Source organism: Rhineura floridana, chromosome 11 (genome assembly GCF_030035675.1).
Source record: "Rhineura floridana isolate rRhiFlo1 chromosome 11, rRhiFlo1.hap2, whole genome shotgun sequence".
In the NCBI taxonomy this organism is placed as follows: domain Eukaryota; kingdom Metazoa; phylum Chordata; class Lepidosauria; order Squamata; family Rhineuridae; genus Rhineura; species Rhineura floridana.
Genome location: NC_084490.1, coordinates 55,072,891 through 55,085,581, shown reverse-complemented (window position 1 = coordinate 55,085,581; position 12,691 = coordinate 55,072,891). Strand labels below are relative to the sequence as shown.

General features: G+C 43.8%; 1 protein-coding gene across 4 annotated transcripts in view; it reads left to right on the top strand.

The window, feature by feature from the left end:
• ACBD4 (acyl-CoA binding domain containing 4) overlaps nt 1-12,691 on the top strand; it is a 52,473-nt gene that overhangs the window by 33,866 nt on the left and 5,916 nt on the right. For all 4 annotated transcript variants that reach the window (XM_061591124.1, XM_061591125.1, XM_061591122.1 and 1 more), the window contains 4 exons: nt 2,385-2,505; nt 8,808-8,902; nt 9,850-9,979; nt 12,294-12,481. In XM_061591124.1, the coding sequence (XP_061447108.1) occupies nt 2,385-2,505; nt 8,808-8,902; nt 9,850-9,979; nt 12,294-12,481 (534 nt within the window). The remainder of the gene's footprint in view (nt 1-2,384; nt 2,506-8,807; nt 8,903-9,849; nt 9,980-12,293; nt 12,482-12,691) is intronic.

Below are 12,691 nucleotides of genomic sequence, written 5' to 3'. Positions count from 1 at the left end.
GAGTTCAGTATGAGGGAACCCAGCAAGTTTTGTACAGAACGGAAATGAAGTTTTACATCAGTTAAAATGTGTCAAATGAGACACATCAAAGTGGAAATTTCTATTGTAAAATTAGATTTCTGAGGGCCATTTTTTTAAAAAAACACAACCAACCTTGATTTTTAGGATACTTGTTAAACATTACCACATTTCATATTTTACACCTGTTTTGTGTGTGTCTTTGTACAGTGCCTTGCAAAAGTACTCAGACCCCTGACCAATGCTCTCATATTAGTAAATTACAAATGGTACGTTATAATTTTGTTCTGTATGATATTTTGTTTTGAAACACTGAAACCCAAACTCAATTATTGTAAAGTGACATTAGTTTTATGTTGGGAAATTTTGTAAGAAACAAAAAACTGAAACATGTTGCTTACATAAATATTCAGCCCCTGTGCTGTGGAAGCTCCCAGTTTACACAGATGAAAGAAACTGCCCTATTGTGGACACAGTTACCTTACCATTGGCCTCCACCTGTGAACCATTAAAGTTGCTGTCACATGGTCAGGATAAAAACTCCACTGTTGAAGGATCATTGGTCAGGCTGTGAATCTGAAGAAGTGAGAGATAATGTAATATAAATGCATAGATTAGGAAAAGGGTGCAAAATAATATCCAAGTGTTTGGATATCCCAGTGAGCACAGTTGGATCAATAATCAGGAAGTGGAAGCTGCATCACACCACCCAGACACTGCCAAGAAAAGGCCGTCCCTCTAAACTCAGCGCTCGAACAAGGAGACTTGTGAAAGAAGCCACAGAGAGGCCAACAATCACTGTGAAAGAGCTACAGAGTTCAGTGGCTGGGAGTGGAGTAATGGTGCACCAGTCAACCATATCAAGAGCTCTGCCTAACACTGGCCTGTACGGGAGGGTGGCAAGAAAGAAGCCGTTACTCAAAAAGTACCATCTGAAAGCATGTCTGGAGTTTGCCAGAAAGCATGAGAGTGCCCCAGCTGCGATGTGGGAAAAGGTTTTGTGGTCAGATGACAGCAAGATAGAGGTTTTTGGCCAAAACTCAAAGCGCTATGTGTGGCGCAAACCTAACACTGCCCATGCCTCAAGACACACCATCCCTACAGTGAAATATGGTGGTGGCAGCATCGTGCTGTGCGGATGCTTATCAGCAGGGACTGGGCATCTTGTTAAAATCAAAGGAAGAACAGATGGAGCCAAATACTGGGAAATACTTCAAGAGAACCTGCTTCAGTCCACTAAAAAACTGAAGCTTGGAAGGAAATTCACTTTTCAGCAGGACAATGAACCCAAGCACCAGGCCAAAGCAACAATGGAGTGGCTCAAGAACAAAAAGATGAATGTCCTACAGTGGCCCAGTCAAAGTCCTGATCTCAATCCCACTGAGAATCTGTGGTGCTCTCTGAAAATTGTGGTCCACAGGCAATGTCCAAACAACCTGGAGCAAATCTGCCAAGAAGAGTGGGCCAAAATCTCTCCGACACTGTGTGCAAAGCTGGTACATACTCCAAAAGACTTAAAGCTGTTATTGCAGTGAAAGGTAGCTCTACCAAATATTAATGTGTGGAGGTTGAATACTTATGCAAGCAACATGTTTCAGTTTTTTATGTTTCTTACAAACATTTCCCAACATAAAACTAATGTCACCTTACAATAATTGATTTTGAGTTTCAGTATTTCAAAATAAAATATCATACATAATAAAATTACAATGTACCATTTGTAATTCAGCAATATGAGAGCATTGGTCTGGGGTCTGAGTACTTTTGCAAAGCACTGTATTTTACATCCTCTAATACAACATACAAAATTGGAAGTGTTATTTAAAAAATCTAATTTAGGAAAGTATAAATTTACATTTTTGCAAGCAAAAAATAAAATCCTAATTTCACAGTTGTTGTAAAAGACCTGGAACATTCACAAAAGACTCCACTGTTTAGGGGTAGACATTCTTCATGGCCTCCAGTCAAGTCATTGCACTTAAAGAACCATACTGCTTCTGTCTCCTACTTTATGGGTAATCCCTCCTCCTGCCACATGGTTGACTTTCTGAAAAATAACTAATTCTGGAAATACATAAATATTGGAAGGAGAGGGAAAAGGTGCCTAAATTATAGTCTCTTCTGTGGTTCATGCTCATAAAGAAGTGGTGACTATCCTGCAATTAACAATGTTTGTAGTTAGTTCAATTAGATGTTCTACAGCTCTTCCTTTGCCAAGACCAAGGTACCTTACATGGAATTCTCAGTGGTCTCCCATCTGGGGGACAGGTTAGGTCCAGACCTTCTTAGCTTCAATAGTACTACAGCATCAGGTGCTCCCAGATCATTAACTGGATCCCAGTGAAGGTCTTGTACCTTTCTGGCAGGTCATCAACACTGTGCCATTGGATGAGGCATCAGAAGACATGTTCGTATACTTTGAACCCCTGTATGAAGTGATTCACGATATGCCCAGGCACCCCAAGTCTTTCTTCAAGAAGAAACCAGGTATGTCCATTAGAAGTAAAAGGGGGTAGGTGGGTTCTCTGGCTGTTGTGATGAAGTGGTGGAACACTACATTCCTCCCCACCCCCACTTCAAGACCCACAGTCCAAAGTTTGGGCTGGTTGTTTTCAAATCAGACTGTGACAGTCAGTTTGGCTCCTTGGATTTACAGCCACTTTGCCTCCCAAGCTGTTCTTGCACACAGCCTATGTGAGCTTTGCAGATGCTTCCATCCAAACTAGCTTGCGTAAAGCATTTATTGTCTAAAGGAACATGGAGCTTGTGAAACATGTTTGAAAATGGAGCATCACATCAGTCCTCAAGGCAAGGGAGTCTCAATTTTGATTGCCTCCTTTCAGGTCATCCCCCAACCAAGTAATACTAGGCAAATATTTCCCTAATCTCTGGTGCTCCCTGTTCCTCCCTAAAATTGCTCAGGGGGCTATTTGCATTCCATACCTTGGAGTGAAGCAGTCTAACCTGCTTGGACTTGTTTGGGGTTTTGACAAAGTAGGCAGCCCCCACCTCCTAACTTTCCTTCAGGATTTTTGTTGGCAGGGAGAGGCAAAAGGGAGAGAGAGATTTGTCAATCCATGCTGGGTTTCCTTCTCTGATTAACTTCCCTCTCAACCCTGTTTTTAAAAACAGGAAACTTGGGCAAAGGAGAGGGTTTGGACTGCAGTCTAAGCGGAGTGAGATGCAAATCAGGAGTCTCCTCTCCCCTTTTCCCTTTCATTCCAAAATCTTGGCACGCACAACTCTTCTGTAAAGCATTTTTGGTTCAACTTCCCCAAAAGGAGATCTCCACTTTCCAAACCTTATCATTCTTGTCACAGTGTAGACAAAAGCCCTTTTTTTCTGCTTGGGTCATTGGTGGAGACAGACTCCTATCAGGGTCAGCTCTAGAGTTGGGGGCCCTTGACAAAGTGCCCATCATTGGTCCCTTGGCTGCAGGCTTACATGATGGCAACAGCAGAAAGTTCAAAGCCACCATTTAAAATTTCCCACAGCGTCCCAGAGTGACATTATATCAGGAGCATTGTGGAAAGATTTAAATGGCAGCTTACAGACCTGACAGGCACAGGAAGCCGAAAGCAGTCATCAGTGCCAGTGGGCCCTGCCAGGGCTCAGGAACAATAGCAGGTGCCCAAGGATTCTGGTTGCTGATGTTCATTAGACTCCCATTCATTTCAAGAAATCTTGTGTAAAATAAGTTCCTGGTGAACTGCTCCATATGCATTAGCACTATCTGTCTGCTGCCATTAGTAGCAACTCAAATCTGCCACCTAAGCTAGCTACTTCATCTAGCCTCATAGTATTGGATTTTTTAAAAAAAAAATTGTAAGTCACTTGGAGACATTTTTTTCTAGTAAGTGACCAAAAATAATAATAGTAAAGCCACTGTCTGCCTGGGTCCTGTATATAATGCCTAGCACACCATTGGGTGATAGATCAAATATTTCAGTAGGACATCTAGCACACAGCCTCAAATCCGGGTTACAGTTTAGCTTAAAAGCCTCCCATGAATGCTAATTCACTTTTCTTGAACTTCAGCTCCTTTATCTTAAGGAAAGTTTATGATATTCATTGACAGCAAAGTCCATGGCAATCGATGTGCAGCTAAACATTAAGGAGGAAAGATAACATGCTGGGATGAAGAGGAAGCTTCCCTTTTTCACTGTACTCGCCCTCCTCCAAACCCCAGGCAGTACACACTGACAGCACCTAAATACGGTCCTTAGAAACTCTGTGTGTGTGTGGGTGGGTGCGCACTCACAATATGAGAGAGAGAGCAAGAGTTCTGCGGAATTACCCTGTTTCTTTTGTTAATTCTTGTGCACATATCCCTGATGATATTTTGCACCTGTTTGTGCAAAAGGCAGGCTAGCCTGACTTGGAGAGTAGCCAAGCAAGCTCAAGCTGTGGCTATGACTATAGTTCCAAAACTATGTTCCTGCTGGTTATGCCATGAGAAGAATGGAAATGGACTGCCTTCAAGTCAATTCTGACTTATGGTGACCTTATGAATAGGGTTTTCATGGTAAGCGGTAGTCAGAGGGGGTTGACCATTGCCTTCCTCTGAGGCTGAGAGGCAGTGACTGGCCCAAGGACACTCAGTGAGCTTCATGGCTGTGTGAGGATTCGAACCCTGGTCTCCCAGGTCGTAGTCCAGCACCTTAACCACTACACCACACTGGCTCTCATGCCATGAGAGATACATGAATTAAAGAATCAGAGGCTCCTATGAGCCCCAAGTGCCCATCTATCCACAAAGGAGGTTGCCTGCTGTATCGTTGAATGATTTACTACCCTGGCCATTCAATCCTCTAAACTAGAGGTGGGGAACCTGTAGACTGCTAGATGTTCCTGGACTTCAGTTCCCAATATTTGTGACTACTGCCCATGCAGGCTGAGGCTGATGGGAGTTGGAGTGCAACACCATCTCGAGGGCCACAAATTCTCTGCCTGTGCTCTAAACTGCTTTAACTCAGGGTGGGTTATTCTGCTACATTACGCAATTGGCTCATGCAGTCACACAAAATTACCTGTCCAGGCTGGGGTGGGAGCGGGGAGGCTTTCCCTGAACAGTGATTCATTCAGAAATGCAGAGGTAGCCTCCTCTGAGGTCAGTCAGTTCTTGCTCATACATCAGGGTGGGGAAGAGGATCTGGCTGGTGGGCTGGATCGTGAGTTCCCTGACTCCCCACAGGTTATTTTGACAGGTGGGTGTGGCATCAGGTGACCCAACATAAAAGGAAAGAATTGAGAGCACACTCTAAGCTTCTTTCTTGTCATCCTTAAATGGAGCTGCAAAGGAAGATCACTACCAAAAGCAGGGTTTGCAGTACCAACTGCAAGCACCTCTTTTGGCAGAGATCAGTTGCAGCCTATCCTAGTGGAGACTTGCTGTCATCACCAATCAGCTGATCAGCACTGACAGCAAACCATTGCTTTCAGCAGGAATCGGCTGCGGGAATTCCCTAGTTCTTGATTGGAAGTTCTCTAGTGCAGCTCATTACAGTGGGGCTTGCTGTCAGTGCTGATCAGCTGACTGTCAAACAACAATCAAGAGCACACTTTAAGGTTCCTGATTGTTCCTTTGCAGCTGTGTCTTTACCTGCCCCATATCTAGTGTCATATGATGTCAGGTGGACATGACATGGGAGGAAACAGCCTGGCAGGCCAAATTAGGTTCCCTGCTAGGTCTAATTTGACCTCCAGGACAGAGGTTCCCCATGACTGTTGTAAATATTCTAAAACAGGGATAGGGAACCTGTGGCCTTCCAGATGTTGTTTGACTTCAGCTCCCACTAGCCCCAGCCAAATGAGAACCAGTATGGTGTGGTGGTTAGTGTGTTGGACTATGACCTGGGAGACCAGGGTTCGAATCCCCAAACAGCCATGCAGCTCACTGGGTGACCTTGGGCCAGTCACTGCCTCTCAGCCTCAGAGGAAGGCAATGGTAAATCACCTCTGAATACAGCTTACCATGAAAACCCTATTCATAAGAACATAAGAAGAGCCTGCTGGATCAGGCCAGTGGCCCATCTAGTCCAGCATCCTGTTCGCACAGTGGCCAACCAGGTGCCTGGGGGAAGCCCACAAGCAGGGCCCGAGTGCAAGAACACTCTCCCCTCCTGAGGCTTCCGGCAACTGGTTTTCAGAAGCATGCTGCCTCTGACTAGGGTGGCACAGCACAGCCATCATGGCTAGTAGCCATTGATAGCCCTGTCCTCCATGAATTTGTCTAATCTTCTTTTAAAGCCATCCAAGCTGGTGGCCATTACTGCATCTTGTGGGAGCAAATTCCATAGTTTAACTATGCGCTGAGTAAAGAAGTACTTCCTTTTGTCTGTCCTGAATCTTCCAACATTCAGCTTCTTTGAATGTCCACGAGTATTGAGAGGGAGAAAAACTTTTCTCTATCCACTTTCTCGATGCCATGCATAATTTTATACACTTCTATCATGTCTCCTCTGACCCGCCTTTTCTCTAAACTAAAAAGCCCCAAATGCTGCAACCTTTCCTCATAAGGGAGTCGCTCCATCCCCTTGATCATTCTGGTTGCCCTCTTCTGAACCTTTTCCAACTCTATAATATCCTTTTTGAGATGAGGCGACCAGAACTGTACACAGTATTCCAAATGTGGCCGCACCATAGATTTATACAACGGCATTATGATATCGGCTGTTTTATTTTCAGTACCTTTCCTAATTATCCCTAGGGTCACCATAAGTCGGAATTGACATGAAGGCAGTTCATTTCATTTTCAGCCCCAGCCAGCATGGCCAATGGTCAGAGATTATAAGAGCTGTAGTCATAGAATCATAGAATGGTAGAGTTGGAAGGGGCCTATAAGGCCATTGAGTCCAACCCTCTGCTCAATGCAGGAATCCAAGTTAAAGCATACTCCCAGTCCAACAACATCTAGAGGGCCACAAGGTTCCCCACCCATGTTCTAAAAGGTTTTCAGCCCTAAAACAGTGAAGTGTGAGACTAATTTTAATTCAGTGTGCCTTGGCTAGCAGACATTAGGAAACACTGAGAAAGACTTTAATGCCTCTGTTCTTTCACCAGTGCTATATGACCAGCCCTAAGGTACAGAGCTTAATCCTGTCTCAGGCACTTTCTTCTCAAAGTCATCTCCGGGCTCCTACTGGGAGGAAGGACCAGATATAAATCAAATAATAAATAAGTAAATAAATAAAGTTCCAAGATTAGCGCAAACAGGCTTGAGCAGCCAAGTAGAGGGCTCTGCCAAAGCCTCCTGTACTCTCAATGATTAATCTGTGGTGATCATCCCCTTAAAATCGTGAGATTGTCTTAGAATTCCTAAAATAAGTCAGGCCCAGTTTGGGTGCCATTATTTGCATTGCAGCCAGTGAATTTTAGGGTGTGATGCTGTCATGGTTAAATTATAAATGAAAATACAGTATCAAAGATGTTAAACCATAGGTGTTCGTAGGGGAGACCCAAGACCCTTGTGAGCAGATCTGAAGCACTTCTTTTTGTAGTTAAAATGGGCTCAGAGTCTGCCTCCTTCCAGAGTGATTATTTAAGGGGACTTGCTGAGAACTGCCCGCATCCACCAGAATATGGAGAGTACAAGCAAGCAGGCAAGATATATTCTAGCAAAATGCCTATTGTGATGACAGGCTGAGTGTGTGCAGAGGGAGGGTTTTAATACTGCAGTAATTTGTGTGAGGTATGGTCCATCTTTATGTACTCGGAGCAGATTATACCAGTTTTTTACTTCTGCAGGATTCCTGTCAGTGAGAGGCCATGTTACCCAGTTTCGGGGGTGGGCAGGCTTTGCACTCACCACGAGTGTCCCCACTTTATAATTCATTCTTACAGGGAAAAGTTATCCATGTATCAGGAAGACAGTAAAGGGTGTGCTCAGGTACACCATTGGGGTGAGGTCTAACTTGCTCCCTGCTCCTCATGATTCCAGCCATTAAGAATCAAGCCTACTTGTATCTGTACAGAGGTATCATGTTTCTTGGTCACATTAGGGTGTGACAGAATGTTGGGAACTAATTAGATATGAGGGAGAGGTGGTTGGGTGTTTTCTTTTTATTGTGATTGTATTTGTGCACAACCTGTGGTGGGGCTAAGCAAATCTGTAGCTCAGCTCAAAAACTAGAACCCCAGGGGTCTAGAGAAGCAATGTCAGTAAACTAGTTTTTAAAATGGTGTAGGATTCCAGGATGCACACAGCTCAAGCCTGTTAAGATTCCCATTCTGAGCAACAGGCAGCTGATTTGAAAGTGGGAGCATCCTCCACTCCTCTTCTTTCTCCAAAATGTGATATCCTAAAATCCAGTATCTTAGCTTCTGTGCAAACTCATTGGTTCATTGAAGCACAGCTTGGTTCTTGGGCTTTTATGAGCTGTGTATAACGTGAACACTGGGATCAAGGCAAAGCTGTTTGTACTTCTCTTTTGCAAATCAGATAAAATGCTGTTAAATCTGAGTTGTTACACAGCTCAGATCTAAAATCTTACAAGGCAACATGGTCCAAAATGCCTCACTCATTTTTTTAAAACCTACCAAAACACCTTATTTTTGCTTCTAGCAGGCATATTGGAATATCACCAGAATAAATACACCAGGTTCTCTTGACCTTTGTCTTTATCATGGGTAATATTGGAAATAAAGAGGGGAGGCTCCTGAGGCACTCTCTTTCACATCTGGATTTTCAGATATTGCAAAATATGACTGTTTACATACATGCACATGTACACACTCCTATCTGTACTTCTGTTGTTTTCTGAGCCATAACTTTTTCTGTTGCTGGCCAGGCCATGTGGACAAAGCAATCAAGAACAGCCAAGTAACCAGCGATTCAGAGAGTGAGGTGTTCTGCGATAGCCTGGAACATGTGGAACCTGATCAGGTGATGACACATGGGGTAGAGCTACCAAAGTAGCTACCTTCAGAGTATCCTACCCTGAAAACTCTACTTTAGAGTGGGATAACTTAGGACTTGATAAGCGATGCTGGGCCACTCACTCAAGGGAAAAGTTATTAGTTTAGGGAGGTTATTCTGAGGTTAATTACCACTCTTCCTCTGGCTTTTTGTTAGATTGAATGTACTACTTTCGCTAAGAACAGCAAACTTTTACTATGACTAGGTTCCTTTTAAAGCTGTTTATCTCCTCATGGAGGACTCCTAAACCATGTTAGGCAGCCATGTTTTAAGATGAGCTTTGCATGACCTGAGCTGCTTAATTCTCTTACAGAAGTAGCTAGATCAATTCATATTCTTAAGATAAAATTTGCAAAGAAAGTTTTCTAAAACATTGATTTAGGTACTTTAAAACAAGATTTGCAAACCTGAGGATACTGATAGATTGAAACACAACTCCTTACTGGAGTAACCTAATCAAGGTCAAATTTGCAAACTTATTAGAAATTAGGAAGAACAAGAAACATAGTCTTAAAATAATTAAGCATGATGCATCATCTTAATGTGTGACTTTTGGTGTACTTTCCTAGCAAAGAAGAGTGGAATGGAATGCATTTGCCAACCCTGTTAAGAAGCAGGAGCAGCCCTATATATATTGAGCCTTTTTGCCTTGCCACATTTCAAGTCATAGCAGCTCTAAAACTATATTATGACTTACACCTCAGAAAGATAACAGTTGTAGTCCCTCAGGGCTCGGTCATTCCGTCTCCCTAGGGAACCCTGCGACTTGTAGTTCTGTGAAAGGAATGCTAGAGGTACTGTATTTCCCAACATTCTTTGGAGGAAGCCATGATTGTTAAAGTGCTACAAAGCCAATAAAAATGTAGTCTAAGAATGGCCATGCTATCTCACTTTCTCTCTTGTTTCCCCCACAGGTGAGGAGGCTATCAGCCACACAAAGCCTCCCCCTGAACAATTCTCAACGGGTTAAAGCTGAAGAGGAAAGTGTGTATAAGCCTCCAGCGCATGCACCATCTTCAAGGAGGGAAGGAAAGCCAAACAAAGGTGATACCATAGATGTGAGACTAATGTTTTGACTAAAAACAAGCCCAGAGCCCAGCATGGGAAGAATCAGATCAAAGCAGATCCTTGGCTGATGTGGCTTGGGCTGTTGGCAAGGAAAAGCCATATTTGATCTGCAAGTGCAAACAAGCCCTGGCATAATTGATTCAGTTGATTCTGAACTAACTGTGAGGCAAGTTTGGTAAGAAACAGAAGTTTTTGTTAGAAAGAAAGAAAAGACAGATATGCCAGAAAAGACAGGACTGTACAGTTGCCCCCAGAACAGAAACAAATCATGAGAAAAGGGTGTGCGGTGGGAACAAAAGGCAGGTATCAAGTACTGGGAGCAGGGGGATGTCATAGAGTCCTATAAAACCATTTCACCAATTTTTATCCTTTTTTTTCTTTCCTAACATGGTCTGGATCCTGGTCACACACATCCCATTTCTGCTGTTGACCCAGTTGGGAAGCTTCCATTTGAAGGGCAGTGGGGAGAGAGACACTGGTTCTAGATGATGACAAAGGGTTAAAGCCCCCTCCCCCAATGCTGTGGTTCCAATGTGGGACAGCCTCTTCCCCCATGGCTAATTTCTAGTAAAGAAAAACGAACATGTAAGGGCCAATTGCATGATTAATGCCCTAATGATTTTGGTCCTAAATCTGACCTTTAGATATAGCAAAAATGCTAAGTTACAGTTTCCCTTTGCCGGTGTATGGTCTTCTCTTTTTCCTTCATATCACTTCTGGCTGGGCGCCTTTGGTGTCTGTAGTGACAGAGGGACTATCTCCAAAGCAGCAACAGGCACACACATTGTATGCTAGGTTCAAAGAGCTGCTGGAGGCCAGTTACCATCTTGGACAACATGGCACTGTTCTAAAGCAACTGCTCTGCCAAATCTGCTCAGAGTGCATGTATGCCTGTCCTAATGGCACCATCTTAAAGGTGCTTCTCCACTAAGCTACGCTGAGATTGAGGCCCAGAGGCAGAAGCAACATTTGTCTTTCAAAAGTTGCTGCCCAAAATATAATTGCTGAAGACAGGCGGTGTGGTCTTTAGCTCCACCTCATGATCAGGCTGGTTTGATAGGGCATGCTTTTACTGAGAATGCCAAAGGATTCTTTGTGTTTTTCCAGCTTCCCCTACCCCCCAGGAACATTTTGTTACACTGGAATATTCTTCTGATCTGTTCAGGCTCTTGGCCTTGAGAGAAGTTAATTAGTAACACCTGTGAAGATAGGGCTGCTGGCATGGACTGTCATACCTTCATTCCCCAATCCCTCTGCTCCTTCTTTGTTCCTTGCTCAAGTTTGGCCTAATTTTTCCAGTGAGGTTTCATGCCGCCTAACAGGGGCTCTTTGTACCCAGCCTTTGAATCTGATCATGAAAGGTCCCGAGTGTGGACAAGTCTATAAAGGAACATGAACTAGGGAGAGGGGCAAGGGGTGCTGTTCTGATGCCACTCACTGCCTTGATGGGGCAATCCCTGATGAAAAAAAGAAACTCTCAAAGAACTGTGAGTCAGTGGAGAAATCTTCTGACCTTAATAAGTAGTCCCTGTGAAAATGAGCATACAAGGCAGCCGTATACCAAGTCAGACCATTGTCTGCACTAACTGGCAGCTGCTCCCCAGGGTCACTCTCTAGGCTCTCAGGCACAGATCTATTTAACAAGAGGTGGCAGGGGCTAAACGTGGAATCTTCTGCTTGCTCTACAACTACTTGATTAATCCGAGCAGAGCTTGGAAAAGTTACTTTTTTGAACTACAACTCCCATCAGCCCAATCCAGTGGCCATGCTAGCTGGGGCTGATGGGAGTTGTAGTTCAAAAAAAGTAACTTTTCCAAGCTCTGAATCCGAGACACTAGGGACTGGGGAATAAGGGGTTTTTTTAAAAAAAATCAGGAGGTGTCATTTCCAGGCAGGTTTGAACTCCCCCACCTGTCATATTAGAAACTAAGGCTTGCTTGTCATTCACTAGAAACCCCTGATGCTTATTGAACCCATCCCCCCATGCAGCATTTGGAGAAAAATGCTAAAATCGTGAATGGGGGGCACCCCCCCAAATATCTCCTTATGCCTCTTCTCCTCATTAAGAAACCACTGTCATTCGCTCCCCTCCCCTCCCCTCCCCGGTGAATTTTAGGTGTGAATTTTAGGCCAATTTGAGTCCTGGGACCTCTGATTTAGAAATCAACTTCTGCCTCCAGGATTATATTTGAATGCTACTCCCTTTTAAGGTTTCACCCCTTTAAGCCACACCTGTGAAATTGTCCCACTGCAGGCCCATCTGATCTCTTGTCTCCATTTCCTGTTATAGCTCTGCAAACTAGCCCCATTGAGAGGGGGCTCAACAGTAGTCTTGAACTCACCAATGAGAGCCAGGCAGGTGCTATGATGCAACAGGAAGTGGAGCTGCAGGTGATGAGCACTATTCAAGCTTTGCAGGAGGACATGAAGAAAGTGTTGGAGAGACTTGGCTACCTGGAATCACAGGCAGTTTTGCAGGTATGTTACTCATTCCTGAAGGGGAACATTTATTTATTGTATAAATGTATGAATTATTGCTTAAATGAAAGAAGGATCTGTCATATTACAAAACTCTGGTGTACACATTGGATTGGACTGCCTCTGCTTGACAGGCCACTGCTACACAATTGTACCGGAGATACTATGAAAATGTAAATCCTTAGCTCTCCTCAAGTTGTGCTTCTTCCT